The sequence below is a fragment of the Notechis scutatus genome, chromosome 10, assembly GCF_049901735.1.
Source record: "Notechis scutatus isolate UNSWTSFEM ecotype Mainland chromosome 10, rNotScu1.2, whole genome shotgun sequence".
NCBI lineage: Eukaryota > Metazoa > Chordata > Lepidosauria > Squamata > Elapidae > Notechis > Notechis scutatus.
Window position 1 is genome coordinate 19,601,424 of NC_142018.1, and position 21,385 is coordinate 19,622,808.

General features: G+C 39.8%; 1 protein-coding gene across 2 annotated transcripts in view; it reads right to left on the reverse strand.

Annotated features, from left to right (window-relative positions):
- Positions 1–21,385, reverse strand: part of AFF2 (ALF transcription elongation factor 2) — a 247,666-nt gene that overhangs the window by 76,875 nt on the left and 149,406 nt on the right. For both annotated transcript variants that reach the window (XM_087972231.1, XM_087972230.1), the window contains exons 4-7: positions 18,778–18,822; positions 12,561–12,653; positions 11,480–11,516; positions 10,737–10,788 (exon numbers count right to left, since the gene is read on the reverse strand). In XM_087972231.1, coding sequence (XP_087828357.1) covers positions 10,737–10,788; positions 11,480–11,516; positions 12,561–12,653; positions 18,778–18,822 — 227 coding nt within the window. The remainder of the gene's footprint in view (positions 1–10,736; positions 10,789–11,479; positions 11,517–12,560; positions 12,654–18,777; positions 18,823–21,385) is intronic.

Here is a 21,385-nt window from a genome sequence, read left to right on the forward strand (position 1 = left end):
CCCCAACTCCTGGGGGAAGGTTACTGCAAAATCCATTCCTTCCCACCCCACTAACCTGATTTTCAGCTCCATTCTCCTGTGCAGGGCAACCAAAGAAGACCCAGCTGATCAGTTGGGATTCAATGGGAGGCAGAGAATGGATGGGGGTGGGGCCAGTCAGAGGTGGTATTGGCAGGTTCTCCAAACTACTCAAAATTTCCGCTATCGGTTCTCCAGAACTGGTCCGAACCTGCTGAATACCATCTCTGACCTCCAGGAGATCAATGGAAGAAGGTTATAGAATGAAAGCAGTGAAACAATGGAATCAGTGCCCTGCAGATTTGATGAGATCTTCTCTATTGTCTATCTCAAGCAGAGTTTGGTCCACCTATCAAGGATATTTTCATTGTTCTGACCCAAGCCTTGTTCACATTAAACAAACACAAACTGTGTATAAAAGCAAACCTTTTTTAATGTGGCGCTGGGAATTCTTTGTATTCCCAGCCAAGAGTCATATAAACCTAATTGTCTGAGATAAAAACAAGCCCTTTCAAGGTTGCAAAAGGCTGCCAAGAACAGAAGGCTAATTACTGATAAATATCAACCGACACAAGTTTCAAAAACAAACCGGAGTTCGCAGGGCTTCAACGAGAACTCGGAGTCTTAAGAACTTCATTGCTTCCTGCAAAGAGCACATCCCCAAGGGCTGGCTTTTATCCCTTATGGGAGGGGCAATCACCTTCCAGCCGTACTCCCGAGTCACTCTTGCTGCTTCAACTGCTCTCTCCTTCGAGCAGCCCTGTGCTCCCCGGGGTCCTCTACTTTACTGTTGCCAGACTCCAAAAACTCTGAAGATAGTACCCCACTCTCTGATAGTCCTGGCCCCATCCCTGCATCAGATGGAGAACCCTTGTCCAAGTCCTCACCAGACTCCCTGACTGGTTCCCTTTGGTCCTGGCTGTCAGAGACCTCTGCCATCCGCACCTGCTGCCGGCGAACCACAACATTCATTTGCATCCTTGAATCAAGCAAGAGGCTGGACTGGATGACCCATTGGTCCCTCCCATTGACTGGATGACAAAACAAAACCCCTCGGTCTCTCCTATCTACTTCTATGAATGTGGCCTCCTTTATCCATTAGCTGAGACCAAGAACCAACCTTCATGCATTGAGACAACACAGATTTTCTGGAGAAGTTGCAACCCAAAAAACAGACATACTGTAGCTCAGAGTCTTTTACAGCCTGCTAGAATTAGCCAGAACCTCTACACATAGCTATGGTGGGTGGGTGAATTTCTTCATAAATGCCACTAAAGATAAACATTCTCATAAAAGCAAGCAGTTTTGAAAACACAGTTCTGTTTTAAGGTGCTGGTCTTTTAACTCGAGTGCTGTCTGAGTTTTAGGAATTGCACTGTAGTGGTTTTCCTTTCATATGTGATGTGCATTTCATGCATATTCTCGGATGTGTTTACAAAGTCACGGTTACAGCTCTATGCTTATATGGACTGATAAACAGCATATGTCAGAAGAGTGTGCCTTCGGGACAATTTATTCGTTTTTATTTTTTGCTTCTTTTAAAGACCAATTGAAATATTATTTAGCTCAGCTCTTGGCCTGGAATCCACTCATCTGCATTCGCTTTTCCGATCTGAGGGCCGCAATTATGAGCAATTTCAGCAACAGAGTGGTCAATGCCTGGAATGCACTACCTGACTCTGTTGCTACATCCTCTAACCCCCCCTCACTCCTTTAACCTCAAACTAACCACTATTGACCTCACCCCATTCCTAAGAGGTCTGTAGGGGGCATGCATAAGTGCACCATTGTGCGTCCCGTTCCCCTCCTAATGTCCCCATTTAATTGTACGTATTTTCTGTATTCTTACTCATGTTTATACTTATATCTATTATCTTGTAAGCCATTGAAAAATCAAATAAATCAAATAAATAAAATTATGAGATGAGAGGCTAGAATGGTGACATTCAAAGGGAACTAATAACATATTTCTGTTTCTTTCTAAAGCTTCAAATGGAAGCCTTGAACCACCTAGAAATGAATAGCTATAAAGGGAATTGGTTTGAGTCTATTATCTAGAAGGACTCTTTACATTTGTAAATAAGGGTATCACCAACAGATTGAGCTCAACTCAACTCTGGATGATTTCATAGCCTCATCCACACAGTATGGAAGTAGATTACTTTGATCTTCTGGCCCTTCTTAGCTTCTGAGCCCAACAAAGATCAAAGTGATGAGCAATCTGCAAAGAGTTCAACCTTAGCTGTCAACTTAAAATCTGCCCTATTTAAGAATTACTTACTTTTAGAGTAGTGTCATTCTTGGTCATTTTCCAGATTCCCTCTGCCTCTTTAAATCACCCAGACAGCTCCTCCTCCAGCTGATGACATCATAATAATGTCAACAGTTGGCAAACTACAGAAGACTGTCTCTTTTCAGATAGTTATGGTCTGTCTTCCCAGAACATGGAGCTCATTTGGCTATTCCACTCCTCAAAACATGAGGACCATGCTGTAAATATCACACTATGCAGTTGAAGTCTGTAGGGATATCCATGGTTTGCCATTAAAAGCTGGTTAAAAAATAATAATGCAAAGAACGTTTTCCTTTCGAAGAGAGCTCAAACTGTACCAAACTCGCAGAATTTCCCTGAAATTTTTAATTTTAAAGAAACATCTAAAGCAGGGGTGTCCAACCTTGGCAGCGTTAAGACTTGTGGACTTCAACTCCCAGAATTCCTCAGCCAGCAAAGCTGGCTGAGAATTCTGGGAGTTGAAGTCCACAAGTCTTAACGTTGCCAAGGTTGGACACCCCTGATCTAAAGTGAACTTGTTCCCAAATTTGTTCAGATAATTTGTCTCCAAATTTGTTAACCAGGTGGAAACTGATCTACAACCCTAACCGATGACAGGAGGGCATCAAGGTTGATTTTTCAGAAGCTCCTCAGAGTTCTTGGTATTTAGAGATGTTAGAACTGAAGCTAGAACCTTCTACACACAAAGTAAGTATTCTTTCACTTTTCTATGGTGATCCATTAACAAAATCTCTCCCAATGGTTGCCTCCTTCCAGTTGTGGCATTCTGGTTATTCAGTAACCTACCTGTGGAAGCTCACTTGAGATCCTACTGAGATGTCTGCTGATGCAATTCCATAGGATGGGACCCCAAACTTTCTTTCAATTTTAACATTAAATGTTGCATGATCCATGAAACTTGCGAGACAAATACATCTGATGGGACTTTGATCTTTCCCCAATTGTACTTTCTCATGGGTTCTATCCTGGTTTTTCCTCAAAATTTTGCGCTATAGAAGAATGGCCTGACATGTGAAGACTTGATTCAATCCAACTAAGTTGTAATATCGAGATCTCGAGTCATACAGCAAAACTGAAGAACTAAAGGCCTCAGTTGCATTAAACTACATTTGCTGCATGTGAAATCCAATCACATTTAGGTCCTGCCTTCATCCTGTTTAGATTTGGAAGGCAACCCCCTCTACACACTTCAAAGACTAAGAATGTTCCTTCAAAGTTCTTCAACCTGCATGACGTAATGCAGCCACGCTTTCAATAAATGTTAACTCTTGGTCCACGTTCCGTGGTTCATCTTTGTTGCTTTTACCCCACCGAGTCTTTTTTTTTTTTAATCCCTTTAAATTGGGCTGGGGCTGATTTGAATTTCATGCTACAGAACTCTTTCTGTTTTGAACCACAGCCGTTTTCACTTAAAAACCTAACCTAACCAAGATATAATCTTCTTTTGTTCTTTCCTTTCTTCCTTTCTTCTTCTTTTTCCTTTTTCCCTCTTTTTTTTCCTTTTCAAAGTAACAGAGGAAAGCAGATTATTTCAATTAAGAATCTGTCTGTGACAATTGTAAGCAATGTTTCTTCAGAGTTTGGAGCTGTAATTGTAGTTTTATATTTCTTTCCAGCATGTTGTCAGAATTTCATTTTCAAGGCATTACTGCTGAGGTGGCTTTTTAGCATTTTGAGGTCGTATTAAAAACCAGGGTAATAAGGAGCACTCGTTCCTCTTTAATATTAGAACAAAGGCCTCTCTAGACATAATTAAGATATCCTGAACATTAAAAGAACCGATAAAAAATTCCAGAAGATTCTCCAATGTTTGATTTGGATATATATTTTTGTTGGGGGAAAAAAGGCCATAGGTTAATGTGAATGTGATTTAATCATGCAAAGTGTGGTCAGACATGAAAGAAAGTGAAGACATACTTTATTTCCCTCTAGGGATTTTTTTCCTCCTCCTTTAAACTCTTTTTTCTCTTCCACACCCTTTGCAGGAAGTAAATTTGAAATCAGATTCATGGGAAGGACTTGATTGAAATTTGTATCAGCTATGCTTGTGCAATGCTTCAGATTCAAAGGCTTAACAGCTTGGATCACATACTTTAGCAACTTCTCAAATCAAATATATGTTTTCCTTGGATTGTGACACAGCTATGAAAAGCAGGGACTTAACCTTGAGAAATGATCAACTAACATCTCACATCCTATAGTACAGTTCCCAGGAATTCATACAGATCAAAGTGCAAAAAATCCAAAATTTTCCAGTTGACCTTCTTAACTAATTCTCCAGCCAGGTGCCCTTCAGACACCTCAATTTCTTTCAGTATTTAGCCATGTGGTCAGTTGAGGAATTATGTCAGCCCTTCCAGGTAAACCAGACAGGAAGCATGACCGGATGAGCTAATTTTACTTTATTGTTAAGCTACATGAATAGAATTTTACAGGTCTAAAAATACAGTTCACATACCGTCACTTTTAACAGCCTGATACTTTAAGGCAGATACTTCTTAAGTTTCTTTCTTTGCCTGATAAGTATTTGTGAGCTCCTTCTACCTTTATCTGATTATTCCCTAAGCAATATCTCTTCCCCTGATTTTTCAAGAGGATTCCCACATACAATTTATATCTTTAAATTGGGAATCTCTTGATCTGCTAACAGTATGAATTGTTTTTGGATGATATATCATAAACTTGGACTCTGTTTGTGTTCTCTCATCTGGGTCTCTTTTTTTTGCCCCATTTAACACACTACTCAGTCCAGAGATATAAATTATTCTGGACTTGGTTGTTAACATATAACCAAATTAAACCCCCGCACCTTGTCACAGAATCTTTTAAAGTAATTTATAAACATTCTGAGAGCAGACCATTTATTAGGTGAGGCTAGCAAATATTTTATTTTGATGGGAAATTTTAAAAGCAAGTGAGTCACTAAATAATGAAAACAAATTAAGAGACTCATTTGGAAATTAGTTTGAGGAATGGCTTCATCTGCCGAGGCACACTGATCTTAATTATTTGTCCTCAATAAATATTGTCTAAGCTGATTATTAATATTATACTTGCATTGGTGAACTTATTCTGGGCAATGGGTGTATATTTATGAACTGGAAATATATCTTTCTGAATCTCTCCACCTCTGAAGAAACAACCCCTTGTGATATGTAGCTACTGCTTTCACTAGCCATTGTAACAGATATAACAGAATAAGAGTTGGAAGGTACCTTGGAGGTCTTCTACACTAACCCCTGCTGCTCAGTCAGGAAACCCTATGCCATTTCAAACAAACAATTGTCCAGTCTCTTCTTAAAAGCCTCCAGTGGTTGGAGCACCCACAACTTCTGAAGGTTAGTTGTTCCACTGATTAATTGTTCTAACTCTCAGGAAATTTCTTCTTCGGTTAGTTCTCTCCTTGATTTTCCTCATCTCCTCTTTGTGACAGCATCCTCTTTCCTCATGAGAACCAAACACATCTAGAATCAGATACCAAATATGTGGGGATTTCATACACTGTAAAATATCTGTAGTGGTGGTATACCACCGGTTTGCACCTGGTTCAGCCGAACTGGTAGTAAAAAAAAGCTGACAATCAGCTGAGGCGAGGAAAAAAATCCCCCCACAGTCACCTGAGGGGAATAAGAAGAGAAAAGCACATGATCGGCCCTACTGCTTTTCTCTTCTTTATCCTCTCAGTTGATTGGCACTGCAGGTCTCTGCTGGTGTGGGGAAAGCTGCATGTGTGCATTAGGCAAAGCAAGCCCACCAAGCCACGCCCACAAAACCGGTAGTAAAACAATTTGAATCCCACCACTGAATATCTGGTCCAATAGGCGGCCTCGAGAATAAATTTCAAGAAAACAGAAGTACACGAGAACAGTTGCGCAGGGGACTTCAGCCGACGGATTTTTTTTCTTCAGGCAAGGTTTCATATTTCCACTTTTTTTTTTTCTCAGCGAAAAACCAATCAAATAAATCACCACATGAAAAGCAGGTTTTTACAGCTGTTGGGGCCTTTTGAAGGTGTCCCCCTTTCCATATTGGCAAATTCTCTTAGCTTTGAAAACGAGAGGTAGCCTATGAACAGCTTCCAAAGGCATCATTCAGATCCTAATGCCAGGAGACTCCGATGTGACAAGCCTCTCATAAAAACCGCTTTAATAATGATAATGCATCTCTAATAAAAAAAAGAGAGAGAAATTTTGTATTCCTTTGGTTATTTCTGGTGACAAACAGCATAGAGACAAGCAAGAAGAAAAAGTTTGAAGCTCAGAGGCTTAAAAGGGAATTCAAATGTAGCCACTCCTGGCTAAATTTGCCACGTTTCATGTTCTTTGTTAAACTTTCAGGGAACAGGGTTACATTTTGCTTTCCATGTTCTGAATGGCGTTACTGGTTGTTGTCACATTATCCGATATGAAACGCGCAAAGTGAAAAGCCCTCTTGATGCCTCCTGACGGCTTTTCAGAAGGAGATCCTGTCAAAGCGTTTGAGAGAATGAATTACCTTTAATTCGACTACATAAAGACACTGCCGATTTTTATGTCTGTTGTGGTTGGTTTTGATGGCTTTGTTTCACTTTCCGGGCTCCCAAATGATCCGTTCTGATGGGGTGAAGGACCTCCACAAAGAAAGGATGAAACCTCCTTCAAGTGCGGCTGGGATCTTGAAGTGTGTTTCCATTTTCAAACAGGCTTCTCACAAGTATACTCAATCTTCAGGATTGAGAATCAAGGGCCAATTATTGCTGAAAGCTGATAATGGCTAATGGTTTGCCTTTATTTGAACATTTGGACGATTGATGAAAGTATCATTCTTAATAAGGGCTTCTTGTAGGGTTGAAAATGGTGAATCCTGATCAAGATGGTTGAAATGGATCTGATAGAGTGGTCAGGTGCAATATAGAAAGGGACAGGTGTGAATTATGGGATCTGAAATCTGAGCCCACCTGGAAGGAATTGGATTGGGAAGTCTATAATCCCAAACGTGTTTTTCCTTGAAGACGTTTCACATCCAAGAAGCTTCTTCAGAATGTTTTCCAGTTGCCTCTTGAAGAAGCACCTTTTGGGACAACCATGACGTAGATGACTGAGAATCTCCATAGATGAAGTCTACAATCCAAATTTAAATGTGGCTTGCCTTATTCTTTCCTATAAAAAGTTATAATTCCCTTTATTGTGGATTTTTCACATCCTTGGTTGGTTAGAGCTTTACCAACTAATACATTTCCCTCCACATTTTGGGAAGTTGTTGTTGTATTTCACTGTTGTAAACTGCCTAGGGTGGTAAATGAGTCTGTAGTAAATCCATAATCGGTAAATAAAGGATGGTGGTTGTGGAAATATGAAGCTAAGATCAGAACTCTAGTTATCTGAAAAAATAATCTCATAGCATCTTTCTTGTATCAAGCCCAACTTTGCCACCCATTAGCTACAAAGACTTAAAATCTTCTCCTCCCCTTCCTCCCCCTCCCTGAATTTTCTAAACTAAGGAAGAATGGAGGATGCCTAGCAAATAAATGGGATTTTGTGAGTATAGCACTGAACAATAACTTTCCATCCCATGTTCCAGATGTTAGGCAGCTGTACAGGCCTGTCACATCCATCAAAGTCACATCAACACAGCTCCCAATAAGCTGGGCAGCTGAATTGAACAAGGCATGTTTTCTAAACTCAATGCATTCAGTCCTCAGCAAAATTTTTCTGAAACTGCCTGAACAATTCATCACCTAGAATAAGGAGAAGTCAAGAAATGATCTTTCTTGGACACTGAAAATAAGAATCAGTCTATATTTTTGGCTTTGGCTACCTAAATCTTGTGCTACATGTTAAGATTATATTCTTATTTAAATTGGTGGGTGGCTGTGGGTTTTCAATAGATGCCAACGGCTGTGAAATTTACTACCTGGAGGCACCAAGGTGCCAAGCCCATTAAATAAAATAACTATCCATAAGTCTCTGTGAGGCAATGCTGAGCGGGTTTTTTTTTGTGACACAGCATCAGGGTTCAACAGTGAAAGTCAGAAAGACACCTGGAATCCCTGATCAACTTCCCCTTCAAGCTTGTTATCCTTCCCCCCCTGCAAATTAGTATTCTTTTTGTAACACACAGCAAAATAGAAATGACAGGGAGTGCTTTATTTCCTTCTTGTTGACTGCTAGTCTGCCTACCAAAAAAATATTAACACAAATGGATGGAGCCTGTCTGTTCAAGCCCACAATCCCAGAACATCCCATTGCCAGAAGCAAAAGATGATTGACATTCTAAAGTCTACGCTTCAGGTTCCCTTGACATGCCGGGGAATTCTCCAATACAAGGTAGTTTAAGACAGGTAACAACGAGAAGGAAGGAATCAGACTTCTGCCCTCAGGCAGACCCAGTAGGCCGAAAGGGGAGAATAACAATAATCATAGTCCTGTCACAGGATTCTTAAATTGCAGCAAGATTCTATCTTTCTCTCATCGAACACTTGAATCTTTTTGGTCCAGGATTGTCCTGCCACCCATTGGTGCTATCTACGAGGACTTTTGTGCTACGGGCTCATATCAACTATTCAGTGACTGCCCAACAGGTCCGTCTCCAAGCCATAAACTTTTCCCAGCAAGATTCAGTCTAACCAACCAAACCAACCATTTTAAACTTGATGGTAAACAATTCAGTTTTTGTAACAGAGTTGTCAAAAACCTGGAATCTTATCTGTGTCAGGATTCCGGCACTTTAACCTCATTTAAATCATGAGTCTCAAGCCAAACTTCCAAAACTTCAAAAGGATTTATTGGGAGTTAAAAGGTCCAGCATTGCCTGGGTGTAGCCGACTCTGAGACACATCATTCATTGTCACCCTTGACCCTGGTTTTCCCCACCCCCTGGGTGTATCCAAATTCATATTCTCCAATGGGACACATCCATAGCCAAGAGTCATCAATCATGCTCTCCAGTTAGAATTTTGCAAGGCAGAAACTTCGGTCACCTAGTTACTATCTTTGAAAACACTTATGGAATGCAGTTTTGGTTTGCAAGCTGTCGCACTGCTTCCCCCTCCCTTTCTGTTGGCAACTCTAAAAGACCATGGACAATCTGATTCAGTTGTTTCAGCTACAAACTTCCATAGTTTTACTTCCAACTTAACTTCCATAGACCTCATCCCATATTTAAGTCCTACTGGGACCGTTGGTAAGAGTACTACTGTGCCTATCGTCTCTGTCATATTTTAGGTTTTTATTTCCTTTTGTTCGTTCATGTTTGTAATTTTTGTTTGATGAATAAATTTTAAAAAAATGAGTCCCTCTTTCCCCATTTTTAATATTCTCATGCCTTCTAAAGTTATAAGCAGCATTCAACCAATTGATGGGATAGGTGTCAACTTTCAACATGCAAGAATACATTCATCATTGCCTTGATTTGCTTTCAACCAACAGAAAGGGTGACCCAACAACAAGGATTTCCAGCAGACCGAAAAGTTCCTCACCCAACTTAGATTTTTCTCTCCCTCAATCAAGTCCATTCATTGGGTTTCTGCATTACCAATGAGCAGAATGGGATGTAAGCATCTTAAAAGTCAGGTGGGCAGTTTAAAGAAACCTCTTGAAGACAACAGCTCAACAGTGAAATCAACCTGAGGAGCAACAAGGTCTCCACCAGAAGGGATCTTCAGGAAAAGACAGGTCAAGCTATCTGTCATTGACGCTTAGCTCATGATAGCATGATTTTGAGAGACTTGGTGCTCTCCACATGCCTTTTGACCATGATTTTTTCACAAATGAGAATGAATTTTACAACCAAACTCAAGGCAAACGTGGAAAACAGATGCAAAATTGAAGAACACATAGCAAAGTTAGGGGACTGTGAAAAATGCACCTGCCAGGGTACTTTCCTCTCTTTGGTGGTTACTTCATCAATCAGTTCCCCAACATCCATTGCAAATTATTTTATCTTCCATAGATGGGAACTACACTTGTTTTATTTATTTTTATTCTGCATTTATTATTTTTATAGATACTCAAGGCAGCGAACAAACCTAATGTTCTTTTCTCCTATTTTCCCTACAACAGCAACTCTGTGAGATAATTGCACGATTATTTACTCCCTATTTAGCCACAAAAGACCCAATAGGTATGTCAGCTTAAGAGATCACCTCTACATTCGCATGATATCCTTAACCTGGTTATTGAATTAGCTCTTGCCCAGTATACTAAACCATCACAAAAGCTGATTGAGGTTAATAATAACCAGGTTTCATGAGAATGTGGTTATTCAAGTCTTTTATCTGAACTAGATATATCAGTTCATGTGAAACAAAGTTATCCAGGAACTTATATAGCTTAACACGGATCTGAATCCAGATTCCCCTGATCTTAACCCAGATCAAACAATGGTAGACACAAATCAATTTCATCCTTAAAATGTATCATGCTGTAACTAAAGAGAAAGTACTTACGATTTCTGTGGCACAGATTTGGTTGCAACTTTATTGGTAGGCTCATTCCATTCTGAAAATAAATGAAATAAAGTCGTATTTATTGCCTTAAGTTTTGCAACCACGGGATGTCAACCCACAATCTCTCTCAAAACAAGCCCTAATATGACAAGGCATCACAGGTACTCCTTGAATTACGGCCACAATCGATCCAAAGTTTCTACTGCTAAACGAGACAAAGTGTTCAGTGAGTTTTGCCCCTTTCGTAACACTGTTCTTAAGTGAATCACTGCAAAAATCCAGTTGTTAAGTGAATCTGTTTTCCCCATTGACTTTGCTTGTCAGAAGGTCACAAAAGGGAATCACATGATCCTTGCAACCATCATAAATATGAGCCGGTTGCAAGCACCTGAATTTTGATCATGTGGCCATGGGGATGATGCAACAGTCATAAGCATGAAAGACAGTCATAAATCACTTTTCTCAGTGCTGTTATACCTTTGAACCGTCACTAAAGGAATAGTTAAAAGTAGAGGACTCTCTGAGCATGCAAAAACTAACTTTTTCTGTCAGATGGAGCTGACGCTTCCATCCTTTGTCTTTCTGGGATGACAGATTAAGAGAAGAGTGAATGGTTTAGATGTTGACCTCTCTCTAATCCCACCCCATCTGGGGATGGTCATGGAGGACATTGGGGTGTCCAAGCATTCTTAGATGGCATCAAGTGAGAGTAGATTGGTTTACCTTCAGGACAGAAGACTTACTTTGTGCAGGGTATCCTGAGGTCAGATGCTGGCAATCCTACAAATGGAAACAAAGAAATGTCAACATTGTTCAGGTTACGAAAGAGGAAGTTATCCAGAGAACCTGTTAGATTAACTGCAGAATGGATACATTAGCAAAGACGTTAACCCATTACAAGGTTAACAATACAACCTAATAGAATCTCACTTCTGGGTGAATATTCAGTCCTTTATCCATATCTTCATATTACCAAGATCTGTGTCCTTGCTATTCAATGAGTCAGTCTTACTTACTAATGGGTATCTGCTCTTCAGGATGTCTCCTGCTTTTTCTGCAGGTATGAAGGATCAAACTTGAAAGCTCCAGCATCCAAATAAATAAATCCACCAAAGACATATTAGGGTTCATGTCTACTGAAGCAAATATAGTATGTCCCATATTTGCCATAAGAGGGGCATGTATTCATGGCTGCTTACCAGTCTGATGCTTAAACCAGTGATGGCCCTGAGTGGAATCTGTGCTTCTGATGGAAGGAGGGCAGGAAGAGAGGAACAGGGGAAGGGAAGGGAAGGGAAGGGAAAGAAGGAAGGAGGGAGGGAAGGAAGGAAGGAGGAAAAGAAGGAAGGAAGGAGGAAAGGAAGGAATTCAGTGGAATTAATAGATGGAATAATCTGGTAGAATAGGTAGAATGTCCTCCAGGAGACACATTCCTACAAATAACCCGCCTCCATTTCATGAAGGGCTTCCAAGGTGAGTACCAGCATCTTCAACTGCACCTGGACAGAAACTGGAAACCGGTGCAGCCTGTACAGCAATGGGGTAACACAGATACATGGGGTAATAAGGGAGCACCCATAATTGCACAGGTGCTTCATTCTGGACCACATCGTAACAGTCTTCAGAGGTAGTCCCATGAGCTGCATATCTCAACATCAATCAATCAAGTATCATTAGATAGGCTGGGACTGCAAAACATCACCAATGGCCTTGTTTGTTCCGAGAGAATTCTGGGAGCTGTTGTCCTAATATCACAATGTGCTACATTGTGAGTTCATATCTTTGAACAAATATATGTATTCGCAAGTCTGCTCTTAAACCTACCTGGGCCTTGCTCGGGATAGTAAATTTGTTCTGTTCCGCTTTCCCGGGAGTGTGGATAGCAGTGAGAGGTGGAGGCCATGAATGGGTCATCTCCTAGCAATGAAGCAAACAAAACACAGGAGTATATTTTCAAGTCAAGACCAAGCCATGTTCTTTTCCTTTGCTTTTCCTTTGAAGCACCCCCAAAGTCACACTGGGAGGAGGAGGGGAAACTCACCTGCCGGGGTGAAGTCATACAATTGTTTGGGTTTGGTGCCACAACTTGTGTGAACACAGCTACTGTGATTTGTAAATTAGGCTTCGTGTATGAAAGTGAAAAACGCACCCAACCAATGATGGCTTCTTTAACACAAGGGAGTTTAAAACAGAGCAGAGTATGATGTGTGAAATCCGTCTCTGCAGAAATGGATTGCATTTTTCAGCTTGCCTGCTTCTGTGTATTTTTTTTTAAACGAAAGATGGGGACGTTTGATTTTAGTTTCTTGGTGTATTTCTTTGTTTATTTGCAGGGCTTACAGGCTGCTTCCATCCACCAGCTCTGAGCGACATGTAACTCTCCAAGATGTAATTGGGAGTAAACCAATGCAATCAATTTTTAAGAAGGTGGCAACAGTTATGTCAATAACTCAGTCAAAGTAAAGTAACTATTTGCTTTAAAAGCGCCTATCTGGAAAGGGAAGAAAGGGCTTCATCTCAAAGAAGGTATTGGATGTCCAATACCTTCTCACACCATCATGGATCGTGAGTATAGATTGCTTCAGTCCTGTCTTTCAGTGGATTGTTCAGACAGAATGACCTTTGATCCAATCATTACATAACCTATGGATGCTGCATGCCAGGATGATGGCGAATATATTCCTCCCTTACTCCAAGACCACCTAACAGAGGGTCTGCCTTAATTTATCCCCACAACAGTAGAGGTGGTATTCAGCAGGTTCTGACCGGTTCTGGAGAACTGGTAGCGGAAATTTTGAGTAGTTCAGAGAACCAGCAAATCCCACCTCTGACTGGCCCCGCCAACCTCATCTCTTCTCTGCCTCCCGAGTCCCAGCTGATCAGCTGGGAAAAGCAAAAAGCTGTGATTTGATGTTAATGCCTTATTTTAATGTAACAGAGAGTTGAAAGTCAATGTTTTGTTTCTTTTTTTCTTATCTTTCCTCACTTCTCTTCCCCCTTCCCCCCTCACTGTTCTTCTATTTACTTTTGTATTTTGTATTTTATAACACTCTATAACCTAATAAACATTTTGATTTGCAGAAAGTATCTTTGGCTTCCCTAAAGGACAGAAGGAAAACTACCTAAAAAGTGCCTGTTTTTGGAAATATTCCTGAAAGCATTTAGTTCTACTTTATGCACTAAGCCTCCCAAACCAAATACTGCCTCTTTCCAAATGTGCAGCCAAACTCCTAAAAAAAAATAAAAAATTAAACTCAACTCCCCTCAGCCATAGCAGATTAGCAGTCCATTTAGCATACGGGAGGATTCAAAATGGAATTCTCCATTTTCTCGTTGCATTCTAACTGATTTCACCTAATCCGTGATTCCTTTTCATTAAAATGGGACACTAAATTATTACAAAATCATTAAATGGATGCACAGGGCTGTGTTATGGCTGAGGGAGCCATTAGATCTGGCTAAGTTTCCCCAAATTGCTTGGCGCAAAGAAGAATACGCAGGATTATTCTCCATTCTGTGAGAGGCGGTTGCTCCATCAATTCTGTTAGCTTGGGGGGAGGGGGAATAGAGCCACCTCCATCTTCTCTGTGAAATGGAAATGTTTTTCTAATTTGCTTCTGGTGAGTATCCACAGTAAGCAGAAAGATAAGAGATGTACCTCCTCATAAACGAATTGATAAATCATCATGCATTCTTCGAACAGGGCAGTAGCCACGTCAATCTTCCAAAGAGGTAACCTTTTAAAAGGGTCTTAAATGAAGGGTAGAGAATCATCTTGGTTGAAAAGTGGTTTTAGGTTTGCAGGTTTCTATAGTGAAAAGTAAGAAGGGTGGAGCAGGTTTTCGTTTTTTCAAAATCAATCATTCAAAGATGATTGATATAGTTCCATGTCTCACCCTATGATAATAGAATAGAATAGAATAGAATAGAATAGAATAGAATAGAATAGAATAGAATAAGAGGAAATAGAATAAGGAATGAAAAGGATAGGATAGGATAGGATAGGATAGGATAGGATAGGATAGGATAAGGAATGAATAGGATAGGACAGGACAGGACAGGACAGCATAGGGTAGGACAGGACAGGATAGAATAGAATTGAATAGGAGGAAATAGAATAAATGAATAGAATAGAATAGAAGAAATAGAATGAATGAATGAATGAATGAGTGAGTAAATGAATGAATGAATAGAATAGAATGAAATATTTGGGATAATGGAAAAATGTTGTTCCATTAAGCTTTGAGGTTGGTTCGTGCTAAATTGTACTCCCTCAGGAGGAATTGATATTATTCTTCTATGTCTCTTGATTTAATGTGAGGGTTTGTTTTAAAATTGTATTTATAATAAATAAAATAAAAACAGTCATGATATTAAGAGTTTCAGTGTAGGGAATTGTAGAAATCTGGTCTAAATGTTTAGAATTGCTTTCTAATCAGAGGTGGAAATGTTTCCTCTTTGCTTTCTCTTCTCAGAAAGTGAAATATTATTTTTGGTTGAAACTTTTTTCCTTATGTTTTCCTGTGGCTTGAAACGTACCTCTTTGTTGTTCTTGGAAATCACTCTAAGCAGCCCGAAAAGCAGTGTTGCACGAATAAAATTCATCTTTCCAAATTCACATTTAAAAAAACAACACATACACCTAAAGATGAAATATTTTCTCCCTCTAGTCAAGTTCCTTTTACATACACCTGCTGGAACAACTTAATTGTGAGATATGTTATTTACACTAAGTCTAGCCTTATGCTATTCAAACCAATGGTTACTTTGACTTTTGAGTTTTGCCAACAGGTTTTGGAGAGAAGGCAATGCAAGAATTTGAAGCAGTGGGGAAATAGCAGAGTTATTCTTAAAATTAATACTGGCAAAAAGCTAAAAAAAATGTCCTAAACCGTTCTATTAAAAAAATCAAGACTTGATTGATCCCTAATTCTGACCGAGGTTGCAAATCCTGTTGTGAAGATTCCTGTATACAAACTGCTGCGGTCATCAATTCCCTGAACTTTGACAGGATAACAGACTTGGAAGGGACCATGGAGGTCTTCTAGTCCAACCTTCCCATTTCAGACAAACAGGTATCCAATTTCTTCTTGAAAGTTGTTGGAGAATTCACAACTTCTGGAGGCAATTCATTCTAATGATGAATTGTTCTCACTGTTAGGAAATTCCTCCTTAGTTCTAGCTTGCTTCTCTCCTTGAATAGTTTCCATCAGTTGCTTCTTCTCCTGCCTTCATGTGCTTTGGAGAATCTTCTACTTTAGACATGTCTTCTGTGTCTTGGGATGACTGCCCAAATATTCTCCACCTAGCCTCTATCTTTCCAGATTTCACTCCTTGCAAAATGTGTTTTTGTGCTTTGGTCTAGACTTCTTAGAGGAAGTCTTACCCCAAAGTTGGTTTTGGCAGAACAAAGAGCAGTTAATTTATACTTCCTCTTGCCAAGATATTGTCAACCAACTATCAATGATCCCAAATGAATAGAAATGTAGGTTGCTGCCCTTCTTTTGTGGTTTAGGTTGGAAAACTACAATACAAAGGATATAGAGCTTTGGTTAAAAAAATAAATAGAACAAACCCATTATCAGGGGGAAGAGAAAGCAGACAGTCTAGGTTTAATCAAAGACTTTCTGACCATGAATGAATTCCCGCGGCAAAGTGTCTGGATGAAAAGGAGTTTGACAACTAAGTAAGGAACTCGATTTCCTGCTTCCTGGTACATTAACTAAACAGCAAAATAAAATGATAGAATGAAAGTTATCACGGACATTGGGCCAATCCTGGAAATTGAATGTACGACTAATAGAATAACAGAATAACAGAGTTGGAAGAGACTTTGGAGGTCTTCTAATCCAACCCCCTGCTTGGGCAGGAAACCCTACACCACTTCAGACAAATGGCTGTCCAATCTCTTCTTAAAAACTTCCAGTGTTGGAGCATCCACAACTTCTGGAGGCAAGGAGTTCCACTGATTAATTGTTCTCACTGTCAGGAAATTTCTCCTTAGTTCTAGGTTGGTTCTCTCCTTGATTAGTTTCCATCTATTGCTTCTTGTCCTACCTTCAGGTGGCCTGGAGGATACATTGATCCCCCTACTCTTTGTGGCAGCCCCTTAGATATACAACACAAAACCCAAACCAGCATTGCAAAGATCCCTGATTCGGCCTGCTGCTAAGATCACTGTTGATTGATGTACTCTCTGTTGAAAAGTGCTCAGTGTGCCTCCTTCTTCAGATAGCAAAAGGCCTAGGTTGCTAAGTTACTGGCATTTGACATCATATCCTTCCCAAGGTGTTCCCACATTTGACAGACTCTTTGATTTACTATGCTGGCCAGCTTGCTATTCATTTGTGCAATGACGTCTGAAAAAAAACCATTTGAAATTCAGATTGTACCCTTTTCCCTCTCCCCTCATCCAACCCTCCCCAAACTCTTCCCAGCAAAAGTGGCACGTGCGTATTTTGAAACTCTCTGTGGACGTTGGATGCATCTGCACCCAGATGAAAAGAAACAATTAAAGGGGTTTCCGGGAGGGTGAGGGACACGGGGACAAGTCTATTAGCAGGCTAATTTTGCTTTGTGAACAAGTCATCTCAACCAGGGCTACTGCGTATTAAGTCGATTAGCGCCTTTCAAATTGTACAGGAAAGGTAATATTGCATATAATTTTCTCAGTCAAGGGCATTTTCACCTGCTGATCAATTTACATATTCTCCAATGTCATTAGATTGAAGCTAGTCATCAGGAGGGGTGAAGAGAGAATAAATTACAGAGTTTTGTTCATTTAATTCTCGTCATTTTATTCTAATTATAAGCAGCCTGTGTTTTGCTTGGGAGTATGCAGCTTTTATTTAATACTGCACCTGTCCAATTATTTGTCTGGAAGGATGGCATGGTTATTTTTCCTAACTAGAAGAACATTGTTCTTGGAATTGGCATCTATTGAGATCTTACGTATTAGAGCTGTCATGCTCTACCCTAAATTTGGAGTTTTCTTCCCCCTGGGGAGAGAAGCTTTACTGATCAGTCTCTTCTCCAGTCTGACATCCCATAGATCTGTTTCAACCCACTGATTTCCCAACCAACCTGAAGAAGAAGTGCTGATGTGACTTTTGTGAACAGACAATCATTGACCAGATTAGTCTATTAGTCTAAAACTGTGCATACAAAGCTTGAACTCACAAAGATCAGGTTTAAGCTCTTGGGGAAATCTTGAGTATAGACGAAGAATTCCTGCTTAAAACAAGTGTTGAGTCCTAGTTGGGTCTTCCTTGAGGACATCATGACAACTTCTAAAGGAGAAGGACTGCTTGCTGTTCCTCACATGGTGAACCCCAACAGCATTTTATCATATGAAGAAGCCACACAGACTTGCAACATTGAACATTCACCAAGTTAATAATCCAAAGAGATTTATCTTTGGCAGAAATCTCTGTATGAAAACACTGTATGGCCTTGAGAAAGGAATATGCAAGAACCTATGGATAAGATTAACCTGACTGATACAACTTTATTGTAATAGAATGGATACATTCTAGGATGGAAAGCAACATCAAATATGGGATACTTTTGATCTACCAACAAGGACCTCCTTCAGAATTCTCTACATAATTTCTGGGCCCCTTCTTTTCTACCTCCATTTTAGTTTGATGTTATTCAGTTGAAGTGGCTTTTGAATGAGGAATATAAGTTGTAACCCTTAATATTTTTGTGTTGAGGTGCTGCAAATGCCTAGTTTCACCCAACTTCTTGATATTTCTCTAGGAGTTATGGATGTTACTATTTTGGCTGTTGAAAATTTACCTTTTAAAGCATGATTTTGCTTTACTAATGGATGGAATTGATTCTGTTTTTCAGTGCTTCCACAGAGTTCAATACACACTCTTATTCCAACTGAAATAAGATACTCAGCTTGAAATAACTTCATAAGTCTGCTAGATAAATAGAGATTTGACTATACAGTGTATATCATTACAGTTCTAAGCTAAATGCTACTTAACCTACTATGGAGATTCTATTATTGACAAAAAAGAATTCAACTTACCCGTAATATCTCCTCCACACAGTTGGAGTCATTGGGAAGGCTAACCTAAAGGGAGAAGGATACACGTTGTCAATCTAAAAAGGATTTTTTCTGGCTATAGTAATAATAAAAGATAGCTAATATCAACAGGTTACATGGCACCTTTTAAAATGGTAAAACAACAATCATTACTTTCCACTGTATGATCCCCAAGGAAAGATCAGCATCCCTTAAGTTTTTAATTAATTAGTTGTACTTAGAGACAGCTTCATCTGTATGATTGCTCAGGTATACATCAACAAATAAATCCCAAATGAAAATCTGCATGACTAAAGAATCCATGCTGCTGTTAATTCCTGGGGAGAAAATGGCATTGTGAGGAGATGACTGAATTGTTAAGTTAGTTGCAATCTGAATAATGTTTCTGTTTGTGTGGTGGAATGTAGTCTGGATTTCCAGAAGGGAGGGGCTGCATCCCCGAGGGCAGAGGCAGCAGAGCTTGGAAAAATTGGTCAGCAGGGTAGAGGGTTAAAATGGTTCCTAGCTTATCTCAGAATATATACACAGATATGCAAACAGTTGCTTTAAACTGGCAAGATTCTGTCTATAGGTGAAGGGCAATAAAGGAAACTACTCATAAGTAACTACACATGTTGTTCTTGGGTCTTGAGGGCCGATAGTTTGCTAATATAACATATAAACAGTTTTTAATAGTAGTACAGAAGAATTTAAGTTACAGAGAAGGGATAGAGGAATTAACAGGCTCTTGAATAGCTTCTAATTTGCTCCAGTTGACGAGTTAGTAATAGCATATAGATCACCCACTCCTTCTAGGAACCCCAAAGCAGTTTATGTGACCCAGAAAACTTACTCCAAGCTCTATTTAAGAAAGAAAGAACTGTCTTTGGAACATAAGTCTGAAATCCATCGACCTTTGTGCCAAATATAGCTAAAGCCATACCTGTGGGAGCTTTAAAGATTTATTTTAAAAAAATAAATTGGGTGAAGAATCTTCTTTCAGTCTCTCTCTCTCTCTCTCTCTCTCTCTCTCTCTCTTTTTTTTGCCAAGGATTTACTACAATTGGAAAAAAAACTGGGGCAGAATTTAGCACAATTTGCAAATTTGGGACAGTAAGAACTTCAGGCTTTGTGAAACTGGGAGAGACTGAATCCAACATGAGAGTCCATAGAGGTTGGAGGCCTTGGGCAATTTGGTAGTAAAAAGTGTGTTTCTGAAAATGGACACCGAGACAGATTTACGATGGGACACTTCTTCTTTTCACTGATAAACTCTTGTTTAGACTCGGAATAGACATACCTATTAAATTTGGCCAATTTCGGCAGATGGAAATTTTAATAGGACCCCTTAAAACCATTTTAACTTTGCTTGTCAAAAGTTGCTGGCATTTCTGTTCACAGCTGAGATTTCTGATCTTCCAAGGTTTGAAACCCTTTAGATCTGTGGTGCTTTCACCCCAGACTCCTTAATTGCTCACCAAACAGCAAAAGAAGACCAACATGGTTTCTGACATAATGATATCTCCAGTTGATTTTGAAATCGCAGCAATGAAAGGCTAACTCTGACAGTGGGCAGTCCAAGTGCAAACGAAAGCTTTAAATGACAGCAGAATGGGAAATTAAAGCAGGTGCATGCTTTCATTTCAGACTGATAGACAGACAGCCTCACAAGCACGCAGGCATAGACAACAAAGCAAAACAAGAAACACCCGTCCTCTGAAATTCCACCACAGAAGACACAAACTGCTCAGTTTCTTATTAATGAGGCATTCTGCTGAGCTCGTTGTGTTCATAAATCCCTAATGAGGATTTTAAACACATTAAAACTTCTTAATGCAAAGTGTTTGCTTTTTGTTTTCATCCAATAACAAGCCAATAATTCTATGTCTCTAAATGACACTATTAACTGTCAGGGTATGCTTTATTTGACAACCACTTCATTCAAACACAGTTAAAAAAAACCAATTAATTTGACTGTTGTGAAATCTTTCTTGATGGCTTTCACGGGGGTTTCTTTTGTCGCAGAAATGCCTACTGTAGGTCAACGAAGGGGAGGGGTGTCTAGTTTTACTTTACAATTCATAGCAATAAAATCTAAGCCTTTTCGTCATGTGCTACTGAAATAATATACCCCACCCACATTAGAAAGACTTTATTTCAACCAAGATGATGAGGGAACTGGAGGCTAAAACATATGAAGAATGGTTACAGGAACTGGGCCTGGCTAGTCTAGGGAAGAGAAGGACCAGGGGAGATAGGAGAGCAGCCTTACAGTATTTGAGGGGCTGCCACAGAGACAAAACTATTTTCCAAAGCACCTGAAGGCCAGACAAGAAAGAATGGATGAAAACTGATCAAGGAGAGAGATTCAACCTGGAAATAAGGAGAAACTTTCTGACAGTGAGAGCAATCAACCCATGGTAGAGATGTTGCCTTCAGAAGTTGTGGGAGCTTCATCCCTGGAGGCTTTCAAGAAAAGGCTAGACTGCCATTTGTTAGAAATGGTGTAAGGTCTGCTTGGGCAGGGAGTTGGACTAGATGACCTACAAGGTCCCTTCCAACTCTGATTATCTGTTATTTATTAGAACTCTTGAAAATGGATAGCCGTTGA